General features: G+C 36.2%; 1 protein-coding gene across 1 annotated transcript; it reads left to right on the top strand.

Moving 5' to 3' along the window:
• Positions 1-5,271: 5,271 nt before the first annotated feature.
• LOC128212056 (decapping and exoribonuclease protein-like) lies at positions 5,272-12,195 on the top strand. Its single transcript, XM_052917300.1, has 7 exons — positions 5,272-5,633; positions 5,881-6,110; positions 6,481-6,576; positions 6,871-6,985; positions 7,652-7,787; positions 9,961-10,055; positions 10,299-12,195. Exons 1-7 carry the CDS (start codon positions 5,368-5,370, stop codon positions 10,396-10,398), a joined length of 1,038 nt encoding a protein of 345 aa, XP_052773260.1. The 5' UTR covers positions 5,272-5,367; the 3' UTR covers positions 10,399-12,195.
• Positions 12,196-14,156: the final 1,961 nt, after the last annotated feature.

The following is a 14,156-nucleotide window of genomic DNA, read 5'->3' as shown; positions in this document are numbered from 1 at the left end:
TGTACAATTTAAGAGAGAAGTCGGACAGCCGTCTCTTAAGTCCATTACTCAGCTTTGTCAGAGATCTGTAAACGAACAAGGAATAATATTGATAGATGGTGTAAGGCCGCCCCGTACTTCGGCTAAGAGATTCCCAAGTACTTGTTTTGAACTTATTCATATACAACTATTTTATTATTTTTTATTTTCCCGATTTTTTTTAAACTATGATAACACATTATCATTCCATACGCAGTATGAACATGGTCAATGGAGAAAAGTCAGCCAAATCCAGAATTATCCCCCCACATTCAAAATCCCATTTATATGCAATACCTTAAAACTGATACCAACGTTTGAGCAACAATCGAGCAATATTTTTCCCATGATTTTATTATCAAAACATAGCGCAATACGAAAGGTTTCGAAGGAAAAAACATCATAATTTTCCGTCTGAACACTTTTTTGACGGGAAAATAAAAAGTGCTTTATATATGACATTTCAACTTACATAATAATTGTGGATGTCTTATAGGTAAGTATTTTTTGCAATAACCAAATTGTTCAATATGTTTATTTGCTAGATGTAACGTCCTATTTCATTTTGGTGTTTACCGTCTATAAACAAGGAATATTGAAAAATTACCTAATTTTTTCGTGTTTTTCCTTCAAAATATTTTTGATACTGCTTTTATGAACATCAACAACATTTTTGACCATTACCTTAAAATTATTTATGAGTTTGGCGATTTTTTTTAATTATTTTCACATGACCTTTTTGTGATGATTATAAATATATCAATAAGACAATTATAATTACATACGACTGTTTAATTGGTATGGTAAGATCCGTCATTATTATACTGCAACTTGCATGCGATAGATAGGCAAAACACAAACAATTTTATAAATATCAATCATTCAGATTTTTTTGGGATTCATACCTAAAACATATCAGAAAACTTCCCTTTAAAATGTATCAAACGATTTTTAGATTTGATATTTTTTTATAAAAAAGAGTATTTTTATTATATTGAGGCATTTGAAATTCTAGTAAACAATTTACTATTTTCTACAAACTTGCATCTGCCGCTGTAAATATCTAACTGACATGACATCATCCAGTTTTTTGCCAATAATTGTGTCTTACGCCCCACAAACAGGTGATGTGCCATAATTTATCAAGTACATACATGTAATTCAGTTTAAGGTCGGTGTAGTAAAGTACATAATAATTCTGGATATAAGCATTGTTGCTAAATGAATACTTCAAGAAATAAGAGGTCGGATGCTTACATGAAGAAGTAAAAGATCGGTGTTGTAAAGAACATGTGTCTGGCAACAAACATTGCTTCCAAATGCCAACATCAAGAAGTAAAAGGTGGGTGATGTGAGCTACATATATGTATGGCAATCAGTTGCATTGCTTTATGATTACATCAAAACGTTAAAGGTCGGTATTCTAAAGTGTATGATTATGGGAATCAGCTTGACTACCCAAGGCATGCTTCAATAAGTTGAAGATGGGTGAAGTAAAGTACATATTCTTGCAATTAGCTTTGCTGACCAATGCATACATGAATAAGTCGATGGTCGGTGTTGTAAAGTACACGATTATGACAAGCAGCTAGGCTGCTCAAGGCATACATCACGACATTAAATGTCGGTGTTGTAAAGTACATAGATCGTGCAATTCGAAATAGGAAGAATTTCTGCTTCAGCTATACATCATCCGAAGGTCGGAACACTATATATTTCATAAATAGAAAATCAGGTTATAGTGGGGTCAATCAGCGTATGTTGCCGAAGAAGATTTGGTTACGGAGAAAAAGGGTGAGAGCAAAATCAGTTCTTTGAATGTCGTTTTCGACTTGTCTTGTCAAGGCGTCAAACTCCTTCTAAGTGAGTAGACGAATTGTGTGGAAAAGTCGAACAGGACACGTCTACCACAAAACTACTTTCATCTTGTTCGGGTTCGAGCCTATGCCCTTTATGTAAAAGGTGCCCTACTTTACTATTAGACTTCTTTCATCTTGTTCGGGCTCGAACCTACAATCTTTTTGTAAAAGGCAGACGCCTATACAACATGATTACTTTGATCTTGTTCGGGCTCTTATCTACGACCGTTTTGTGAAAGGCGGACACCTATACAACAAGATAACTTAAATCTTGTTCGGGCTCGAACCTACGACATTTTTGTAAAAGGCGGACGCCTATACAACAATAATACATTGTAATTGCTCGGGCTCGAACTTACGACCTTTTTGTGAAAGGTGGACACCTATACCACTAGACTATTACATCCTGTTTGGGATCGAACCTAAGACCTATTTGTGAAAGACGGGCACATATACCACTAGACAACTTTCATCCTTTTCGGGCTCGAACCTTCGACCTTTTTGTGAAAGGCAGACACCTATACCACTAGGCTACTTTTATCATGTTCGGGATCGAACCTACGACCTTTTTGTGAAAGACGGGCACCTATACCACTAGACTATTTCATCCTGTTCGGGCTCGAACCTACGACCATTTTGCGAAAGACATGATTATATACCACTAGACTACTTTCATTCAGTTCGGACTCGAACCCACGACCTTTTTGTGAAAGACGGAACCTATACCACTAGACTACTTTCACCCTGTTCGGTTTCGAACCTACGATGTTTTTGTGAAAAACTGACGCCTATACCACTAGACTTCTTTTATCCTGTTCGCGTTCGAACCAACAACATTTCTTGAAAAGGCGGATACCTATACCACTAGACTACTTTCACCCAGTTGGGGCTCGAGCCTTCAACATTTCTGTAAAAGGCGGACGCCTATACCACTAGACTTCTTTTATCCTGTTCGGGTTCGAACCAACAACATTTCTTGTAAAAGGCGGACACCGATACCACTAGACTACTTTCATCCTTTTTGGGCTCGAGCCTACAACATTTCTTGAAAAAGGCGGACGCCTATACCACTAGACTTCTTTCATCCTGTTCAGGTTCGAACCAACAACATTTCTTGTAAAAGCCGGACACCTATACCACTAGACTACTTTCATCCTTTATGGGCTCGAACCGACGACCTTTTTGTGAAAGACGGACAACTGTAGCACTAGAATTCTTTCAACTTGTTCGGGCTCGAACCTATGAACTTTTTGTAAAAGCCGGACACCTATACCACTAGATTACTTTTATCCAGTTCTGGCTCGAACCTACAACATGTCTTGTTAAAGGCGGACGCCTATACCACTAGACTTCTTTCATCCTGTTCGGGTTCGAATCTGCAAAAGTTCTTGTAAAAGGCGGAGACCTCTACCACTAGACTACTTTGATCCTGCTCTGGCTCGAACCTACAGCATTTCTTGTTAAAGGCGGACGCCTATACCACTTGACTTCTTTCATCCTGTTCGGGTTCGAATCTGCAACATTTCTTGTAAAAGGCGGACACCTCTATCACTGTGCTATTTGCATCCTGTTCGGGTTCGAACTTACAACATTTCTTGTAAAAGGCCGATACCTCCAACACTAGACTATTTGCATCCTGTTCGGGTTCGAACCAACAACATTTCTTGTTAAAGACGGACACCTATACCACTAGACTCTTTTCATCCTGTTCGGGTTCGAACCTACAACATTTCTTGTAAAAGCGGAGACCTATAGCACTAGACTTCTTTCATCTTGTTCGGGGTCGAACATACGATCTTTTTGTGAAAGGAAGACAAGTATACCACTAGACCTCTTTACCAAGTTGGGGGTCGAATCTACGACCTTTTTGTGAAAGGCGGACACCTCTAACACTAGACTACTTTCACCCTGTACTGGGTCGAATCTACGACTATTTTGTGAAAGGCGGACACCTCTACCACTAGACTACTTTTATCCTGTTCGGGGTCGGATCTACGACCTTCTTGTGAAAGTTGGACACCTATACCACTAGACTACTTTTATCCTGTTCAAGCTCGAGCCTACAATCTATTTGTGAAATGCGGACAGCTATTCTACTAACTTACTTTCATCTTGGTCGGGCTCAAACCTACGACCATTTTGTGAAAGGCGGACACCTTAACCACTAGACTACTTTCATCTTGTTCGGACTCTAACCTACGACCTTTTTGTGAAAGGCGGATACCCCTACCGCTAGACTATTTCAATCCTGTTCGGGCTCGAACCAACGACCTTTTTGTGTAAGGCGGACACCTATATCTCAAGAACAAGCTCACCTCTCATTGCGGTTGTTAAAAATATTTAGGACGTTACGCTGATCTTATTTATGACGCCGGAAACAATACCGATTTTCAAATATTATTATACACTGAAAATTATTTCTTTATATTATTATATTTCTAATATTCATAAACATTTTCACTTTCCTTCATTTTCTCCTTTGGTTGCGCAAAAAAAGTAGGCTCAAAAAGTCGTGCATATTTTTTACTAATGCTGTAACCGATATAACCATATAAAGATGTGAACGATATAAAAAATACGTATAATATTTTGGTATGCGTTGAAAGGGTCTTATTAACAATCATTGCAACTATGAACATAACAGAAGAAATTGTCAATTTCTCTTGTCGTTGAAATAAAGAGCATACATAAGAATTTTAAAACAGTCGAAACCCGTTAGCTCGAATTCGCTTAGCTCGAATTCCTCGTTGGCTCGAACTAGATGTAAAGGACTGATTTCTTTATACTGAAGATAAAAGTGTCCGCTTGGCTGGTAGTTTCCGAGGATCGAGGGATTTTCGCAGGTCCCTGAGAGTTCGAGCGAACTGGGTTTGACTGTTACATTCTTTAGGATGTAGTTTTTGATATTCATTTTACCGATAAGAAATCAGCTTGCGAATGAAACCAAAATGACACGGGGACATCAGGCTTCCTTAAAATGAGCTAATAAATTATTTACACCTGAGTATTGCTAAAAACAAAGTTTTCTTTCGCAGATGGTATCGTCCTTGAGAATTTTAAATCTTATGAAACTGTGTTTTTTTTCTGTAACGAAAATTGAGACCGAAGACTTGACAAATGACTGTTTTAAGGGATTAAATTACTTAATTGAGTTACAACCGCTCTGTACTAAGTCCGCGAAGAATATACTGAAGGTAAAGGAAACATGACAATAGTGTGATATGTATACGAGCGATATCAAGATTAACATTAAGTATTTAACAGTTTTTATTTTTTTGTTCGCTATAAAGACTACGTATATATCAATATGCGTGTACCTTACGAGTATTGTTCCTGTCCATACACGTAATACGATCTACGTTATCGGAATAAATACAAGCGTAAAAATCTTTGGGCAATAAAAAATGTCAATCAATCTTTATATATAGCTATTTTCAGTAAACTCAAGAGACTTAATATATCGTACATTAACTAATCATTCAGTTAGAAAATGGCTGGGTTTAACACCGACATTAGACGATTTGATGGCCCAAACTCAGGTTTTAAACACCATGGAGAGATTGGGTGCTTCTCATTAGATATTAACAGAGAATTTCAAGATGATAACCGCCAGAGGAAATATTTTATTAAACCGTCAAATTATAATAATGTTAGATATGATCTGACAAAGGGATACGAGGGAATGGTGAAAAGAGATGAATATAAGAACGAACAGCTCGACCACCTTCTAAAATGGATACGCAAACATGAGCAGGGGTGAGTGGATAAGGTTTTCAAGAAACAGAAACTCATAAAGATATAGATGAGTGGAACATGATCAATTTGATTTTTGAAGAACATTGCATGGAAATATACTAATAACTTCTCGCAGAGCGTAGGCGCGCTCACTTGAGATAATGAGAATATTTATATTTAGCGGTAAGATTGAAATCGTTGAGTAGATGTATTTTCGCATTGATCGATATTTGTTATATTGTATTCGATTTGAATTAATAAATTACAGAATTACCCAGATCGACCTCATATGTGACAGGAGTTTGTTAAAAAGGTTACTGTCTACGCTGTATACGAGAAAAGAATACTGGAAGTTCGCAGTGACTCTTCATAAGGGCACATACTACCTGTGTGACTACCACACCGACCAGAAACTGGCACTTAAACAACAAATGATGGGAGGGAAGGACGAAGAGATGTGTGCGTGGGGCTTCAAGTTCGAGCAGTATCTCACCGCAAGTAGGGCATAGTTCGACCAATTGTGTAGAAGTCTTAGACAAAGTTCAACGCTCACATTTATCATATCACATCAAGTAATACAACATTATAAGCTATTGGAGGAATATTTTTTTTGCATATAAATGGCTGGTTCTCTGAAAACCTGTTCCACACAAATATTATACAACACAACATTTGTGTGTGATATGATTTTAAACAGTATTCAAAATGAGCACAGAATGTAGGAAGCAAAAAATCCGAGTGTTGCCATTTGTGAAACTTATTCAATTTAATGTTATTGAAGTAACGAAGAAAATCCTTTAACAAAACGGCCCCTGATGTTTACGTACAATACATATGTATTAACATATTTAATTTAAACGTAATGCAGGTTCCAAAGATTCCGTTCCAAATCCAGACCTGCAATATAACAACTGTGAAGCCTTCTATACTGTTGTGAAATCCCAGGTCGGCGCCCACACACTAAGTAATTTTATATATTTTGACCGAACGATAATTTTATTCCGTAAACATATTTTTGTACGTCAAACATGCAATTTCTAGAATTATAAATCGTATTTGGTTTAGTTCAGTTACGATTACTGTGCATTGGAATGTAAAAAGTGTGCAACTTAAAAGTCACGTATCATCATAAACAAGCATATTAAGGGTAAAGGTCTAATATTTACATTATCATGGGTTGTTGTGTAGTCAAATATACGCTTTTTTATTTTGTAATAAATAACGGGTATTTGTCGATGAATCCATTGTATCGTTCCAGTATACTTTGGCGAGGTCGATGCTGTACCTGTAAATCCAGATGGGTCTATGGGGGAACATTATGTTGAGTTCAAAACCACCTCACATTCCTCATTGCAGAGAGGCAGTTTTAAAAGGTGTGACAGAAATGATTGTTTTAGCTGTTAGAATCTTATGTATTATCTTAAATTTGTCTGATGCATTGTATGTCTTTCTGAACATGTATTTATATACAAGTCTAACATCAAACTACCCTATTTTTCCGACAATATTAATCATGGTTTTATTGAAAAGCTTCATTGAATGCATCATCAATACCGCTAGCACCTCCTTAAGCGATATGCGGATGTCAATATTTAATCAGTTTTCAAAGCAGTTAATGCAAGATGTCGTGATCATTTGGTGTAGCTTTTCAGTAAATAGGTTCAAGCTCCTAAAGTGGTGGACACAGAGTCTTCCATTGAGTCCGACTCTGTAGCTTCCATTGTATCATATACAGGTCCAAGCTTCTGATATGTTTGACGCAGTGTGTTCCTGTGAGTCCGCCTCTGCAGTTTCCATTGTATTATTAACAAGTACAAGCTCTTGAAATGGTAGACACAGTGTGCTCTTGTGGATCCGTCTCTATAATTTCCATTGTATTATTTAGAGGTACAAGCTCCTGAAGTTGTGAACACAGTGTGTTCTTGTAAGTCCGTCTCTGTAGTTTCCATTGTATCATTTACATGTCCAAGCTCCGAAATTGGTCAACACGGAGTGTTCTGATGAGTCCGTCATTGTAGCTCCCATTGTATCATATACAGGTTCAAGCTTCTGAAGTGGTGGACACAGAGTGTTCTTGCGGGTGTTCCCGAAATTGTTTGTGGGCTCCGTGACGATGCTGGAACTGTTACCAAACTACAAACATACAAAACTCAACATTTACCAACGATGGCGGGAGTAAGGCCTTTTGTTTATTTAAATAAATAACTAATGCGTTTAAAAATATATTCAACAAATATTGCTGATAATGCCATACGAAATGGGTGCGAGCCTTGTGAGCATAACTAATGTGTTTGTACTATATTAAGTAAGATATAGTTTAATGGTTTTGTTTAAAGGGACTCATTTAAAGTTGATGTTAAAATGACTGATTTTTTAAACATTGTTGAAATTTAGTCATTTTAGTTATTGCAAATCAACTGTCACATTTCAACAGAAGTTGCAAAATGAAACCTAAAATTCTTCCATTTTTAATAACGTTAATAAACGTTTAAAATAGAGCTCTAATTTAACTCATTGAAAAATGCATTATGTTCACATTTCACACTCAATTTTTGTTTTCGATATGTGACCTTTTAATACTCGAACCTTGAAAACCGACTGAAAGTTATAATCTCAATGACCCTTGGTACATGTAATTTTAATGTTGTTTTACTTAATCCTTGGTAGAATTGTAAGTACGATGTTGAATATTCGGAAATTCTGTTTATGAAATAACTGTTCTTGTGGAATGGTGATTTATTATACATATACACAATGTGTATTTGGTAAAGTACGTTTAAGGCTTAGCACTTGACTGTTTTTCGGCCTTCTATTTGCGTACTGAGTTACAACTATTTTGTATTCAGCCCATGAAATGCATCTCAATTACACATATATCACCGCACAAAGGAACCTCTAGACAGTCTTTTGTTTATAATTTAAACATAACTGGCCATGAATGGCATTTTGACTTTGCAGAACAAAACATGAATACATTTCATAAAAAATATACGGGCATATTTTTGAAATTGTATTCGCGATAAGGCTAAAATAAATAAATAGTTTGTTTGACGTTTATCGATCGAATCATAAACATCCATAATATTAGATGTGATCGTCCTTTGAATTACCCGAGCGAGTTCCGACGTGTTAATAAACAAAGCGGATGGGGAATGATGAAATAACATTCGAGGATTCTATTAATTTGAGGAAAAAGCAACGATAAAATATTTTTCACGCCATACCCTTGGTATGAAGTGTTCGATGCTACGTGTTCTGATACCATCAAAAGGCAAAGCGAAGCAATTCGACCGATTGTTTGCACAATAATATTAGTTATTGTATGGGCTGAAATGATATTTGAAAGTCTTTTATACTGACAACAACTATACGCTCAAAATGCTATCCATATAGACAGAAAGTGTGTTCAAGATAGGCCCAATATCCAATGTGGCTTTACACATTTTGTGAGATGAAGTTTTACAACACGATCACAATTGTTTAAAGGTAGTGCTCAACTTATGAAATTAATGGTACGTTTTGAAATGCATAAAATCATTTTATATACTGATAAAAATATGTCATAACAAGGATGCATTCTCTAAAATAAAGCATGCGATTTGAAATTGTCGAAAATCAGCCGAAATTAAAATATGATGTAAGGTTCATTCCACGACAAACTTTTTATTTTTATTCATTGTGTAAAAAACGTCTCCTATCCACATTAAAAAAGATAAATGATGTTCTTATAATAAAACTTGGGTCTGGTAGTCTTTCATTTGCATTATCCTAGCTATGTCGTAGGCCACTTGAGACGGCGGGGTTGTAAGGCCTTGATCCTCGTGCATTTAATGGCAGGCGTACCAATTTATGACATCAAGTTGTATAGATGAAATCCTTAAAGAGACACTCTTATTCAAAATCAATACATACACATGTAAAACAAACATAAATTTAGAGTATTACACCCTCAAATACTTACTAAATAATGCATATGGAAAATATCAATTACTATATTATATTGACAATATTATAACCGTGTATTTAAAAGCTTAAAACGCAAAAAATATCAAATGATTGGTAAATGCTAAACGAATTACTACGATCTACTATGGTCTCATAAGGTAGCAATACCGGGCTATCTGCATATTTGTTTCAAATTAAACTCGGTATCCTCCATAAGATGTATTGTTTTCGAGATTTATTCATACTTTTTGGTCTATTTGGTCTATTAAAACAATTGTGAAAATGTGTTTAATAATGTTTTGAGTAACAGTGCATCCTTAACGATTACGTGTAAGACTTATTAAAGACTGATAGGCGTTTTAATAACTTTAAAAAGTACGTTATAATATGAGTTGTATTTCAGGACATCCCTGATCCATGGAAGCCCAATGTTTGCTTCAACTTCCTTGACCAACTCCTTGCCTACATCAAATCTAATGTGACGATAGATAATCCAAGGTTTGTTTCATAACATAATTGTTGTTAAAGGTATGTGTATATACTACATTGAAACAGACCAGCCAATATAATATACCTTACATTATTTAATCACGTCATATTGATAAGGCGTTTCATTGTAAGAGTAAACTTTTAAAACTACTTATAGAATGAAGGTTTCTAACATAATTTACCCAAATGCAACATGGATCTATAACCCAATGAATGTTATAACCCAATTGTTTATCTTGTATTTTAACTCAGGCTCGTTCACATCCTGGAGTTTTCAGGCGGGGATGTCACTTGTACCCAGTTTCCACTTGACTCCAAATACGCTTTCCTGCATAAATGGTATATTCAGTAGCCTGGATTATGTAGAGGTTGGTCTCTGATCCAGATCAAACCGGTTCGATGCAACGTGATTGATTTTGATCAGGGCAGCTGAAAGATTGAGATTCTTACACCATGTTCTAGACTTCATAAATACAAAATTCTTGCATATTGACAACTTTGACAACTTAAATTTAAACTGTTCTTTGTTACATCGATCATTTGTTGGACATTCCTTGTTTCATCGTTCCCATGGTGCACGTCCCTTGTTTCATCGATCCTATCGTGCATGTCCCTTGTTACATCGTTCGTATGGTGCACGTCCCTTGTTACATCGTTCGTATGGTGCACGTCCCTTGTTTCATCGTTCCCATGGTGCACGTCCCTTGTTACATCGTTCCTTTGGTGCACGTCCCTTGTTGCATCGTTCCTATGGTGCACGATCCTTGTTACGTCGATCCTATGGTACACGTCCCTTGTTACATCGTTCATATGGTGCACGTCTCTTGTTGCATCGTTCCTATGGTGCACGTCCCTTATTACATCGATCCTATGGTGCACGTCTCTTGTTACACTATTCCCGTATTTTCATCTCAGTGTAGCGCGTCCGTATTTTAGCTTGCTCAACTTATTGACAAAATTATGTTTATGTTCAATAATAAAACAACTCATAAACTTAATATTTATCAAAGTTGAAAGTTCAATTATTCACAAATATGTATTTCTTAGTATTTGGTAACTCCTCCTCTGTATGTTCCCTATAAAATATTCTATCAAATCATGGCCCAACTTTTCCTTGTAATTCAACACCTCCTGTTTCCCGTTTTTCTCATGTCAAATCCTTGGTCTAAATATCATGTCATTGGCATACATCCGTAAGAAACTATCACATTGTCCTAGTCAAAGTACCTGTGTTAAATACGCCAGTCCAGTCTCCTCTGTATCTGTAACTTTTGACACGAGTTAAATCGGCAAACACTATGTATTCCTATGGATGCTAAGTATGCACCTTGCAGACCTTTTTATATTGTAACGAGCGTGATATGCTCAATATCTCTTAGTCTGGAGTTCGTGTGCTCTCTGAGATATCTAACAATACTTTGGGTACAGTGTTGACATTTGAAGTATGGATAATCCCTCATTTACGGAAATATCAAAAAGATATACCCTTCAGAAAAAAGACATAGTAAATCAAACACGTCTGACCAAGACACTTAGTTTTTAAATCTTCAACTTGAACTTACAGATGGCAAATTGACCATCAAACTTGGGAAAAAGAGGGTTGATTTTATTTTTTAAATTGTAAATTATCCTTCTTTGGACGGCGATATTCCGAGGCCCCATCCTATTGTGAATTCATTTTGCAATTAGTTAGATTTGCTAGGTTGTGTTCGGAAGTGGTTGAGTTTTGTTCCTGTTGTTAATTAATGACTGGCCATTGCCTTGTGCAGGGCTTATTTTTGAATGTTGGACTCCTGAGCTTGTCCCTGTAAACTGCATTGCATTATTAATTATCTGTCACATATTTCTCATAGGATGAGGGAATGACAGGAGTTTTAGAAGTTGTACTGATCGTGTTATTTGTGCTTTGTACTTTCATAATATAACATCGTTTTTTATTAATGTTGTTAATAAGCTTTTGCATGCAATTAATGTAATGTGTTATATTTTTGCCGGTATATTTTCTTTATATAGCTTTGTATTTTCATATTTCTTGGAACTTATGTTGTTAATTTGTTTGTCAGTACACATTTGAGTGGCATAACAAACCAATATAGATATTTTTGAATTCCATATATAAATACATGTATACTCGTATATAAACGCTTTTAAAGAACATAACGTGTTGTAGTGATTTCCTATATATATTAATTGGATAATGATAGCCAGGATTAATTCATTTACATTAATTGTTATAAAACTTAGCAAATATGTTTTTTTTAAACTGTCGATTGAAAATCATAAATCAGGGTTCATTTCAAACGACACCAACATAAGGAAAATTCGAACAAACCAACTGGTGAATTATTGTCCATAGCAAACACTATTTGGATCAAACAAACAACTTTAAGAAAAAAGATAAGAATATAAGGTTTCGATGGATTTGAAGCATAAGCGCTTGATAAAGTATACCCTTAACTCCTTTCGTTGCTTAAATTGCCCATTTTTTATATTCAGCTAGTCGGTTACAGATGAGGATCAAAGCATATTTAAGCTTTTGGTATGCATCTAAGGAGTTCACGATTTTCTACAAAATTTTCAACTGTCTCTGCAAATATCTAACTGACATGACATCCTCTTGTATTTATGTTTTTAAAGTATTTAGTAACCATTACATTGGTGAGTACCGTCTTTAAATGCTGGGTTTATTTTGACGGCGTTTAACAAGCAAAAACAAGTGTAAGCCTCAATTACCGGGCACTGTTTCCATTCGTCAAGACGTTAAGGGTCGGTGTTGTAAAGTACATACTTCTGGCTATTTTTATTGCTGCCTAAGGCATACATATGGACGTTAATGTTCGTTAATGTAAGGTACATAATTCTAACTAATGCCTTAGAACGATATGGTTCTGGATGTGACGGATATATTGACGGACGAAATGAATGAAGGTTGGAATGACTGACGGGCGGACAACGCGAAAAACAGTATCTCCGCCCGAAACGTTTGGTTTGCCGGAAGGGCGGACATCACGAACAATATTCCTCTTCCGAACCTTCGGTTCGGCTGCGGGGATTAAAACGTATTCAATCTTATCCATTACATAAGTGAATACCGTCTGTAAGTATTAGGATCGGTTCGAGGGTGTATTCCGTTTAAAACAAGCAAACATGAGCCTCTATTCACCTGGGCATGCTTACACTCATCATGATCATAATTATGTCAAACAGTTCGGCTACCCATAGTATGCATAAGTCATAGGTCGGTGTTGTAAAGTTTTTACTCTTGTTATCAGCTTGGCTGCTCAAAGCATGCACAAAGAAGTCAAAGGTAGGTATTGTAAAGAACATACTTCTGGCAAACATTTTTGCTGGTCAAGTCTTGCATAAATAAGGCAAAGGTCGGTGTTGTAAAGCACTTAGTATGGCAAACAGTTTTGCTGGTCAAGGCTTGCATCAAGAAGTCAAAGGTCGGTAAAATACTTTTTTCAAACAATAAGCTTGACTGCCCAAGGCATGATACAAAAAGTCAAAGGTAACGTTGGTGCTGTATATGCATACAAAATGAAAATGGTCGGTGTGGTAAATTACAAATTTTGCAATCGTCTTGCCTGGCCAAAGCATGCATCAAAAAAATTAAAGGTCGGTGTTAAAAAATAACATTATTGTAGCAATCACCTTGGCTTTACAAGAAATGCATAAATAATAAAAGTTGGTGTTGTTAAGTTCATTAATCTGGCAATCAGTTTGGCTGCCCAAGAAAAGTCATGAATTGTTTAGTACATAATTCCATCAATCTAGGCATGCATTAAGACTAGCAATCAACACTGCCGCCCAAGGCAGTCATCAAAATCTGCTTGAGTGAGTGTCGAAACTCCAAATGAAATTCTTTTCTTAGCAATCAGACGAATTTCGATTTTTCAAATAATCTTTGGTCATATTGTGGCATATTGCCCCCCAAGTCCGAACTAATGCCAATACATAGAAAAGACTATGTAAAAGTAATTTTACCCAAGACCAAAGATATATGATCTCATATGTAGAGATTGAAAGATACTAAATTCACAACTCCCCCTCCCATCCCCTCTCCATTCCTTTAATCACTCACCTCTTTTTTTCTGTTTCTCTCCGCAT

This window comes from Mya arenaria, chromosome 12, assembly GCF_026914265.1.
Source record: "Mya arenaria isolate MELC-2E11 chromosome 12, ASM2691426v1".
NCBI classification, from domain to species: Eukaryota; Metazoa; Mollusca; class Bivalvia; order Myida; family Myidae; genus Mya; species Mya arenaria.
This window is presented reverse-complemented; position numbering and strand designations above follow the sequence as displayed.

Excerpts from the sequence above, each read along its gene's own strand:
- LOC128212056 (XM_052917300.1), top strand. The coding sequence starts at position 5,368 with ATGGCTGGGTTTAACACCGACATTAGACGATTTGATGGCCCAAACTCA. Across the intron at positions 6,111-6,480 it reads CGAGCAGTATCTCACCGCAA|GTTCCAAAGATTCCGTTCCA; the intron begins GTAGGGCATAGT and ends AACGTAATGCAG. Across the intron at positions 6,577-6,870 it reads GGTCGGCGCCCACACACTAA|TATACTTTGGCGAGGTCGAT; the intron begins GTAATTTTATAT and ends GTATCGTTCCAG.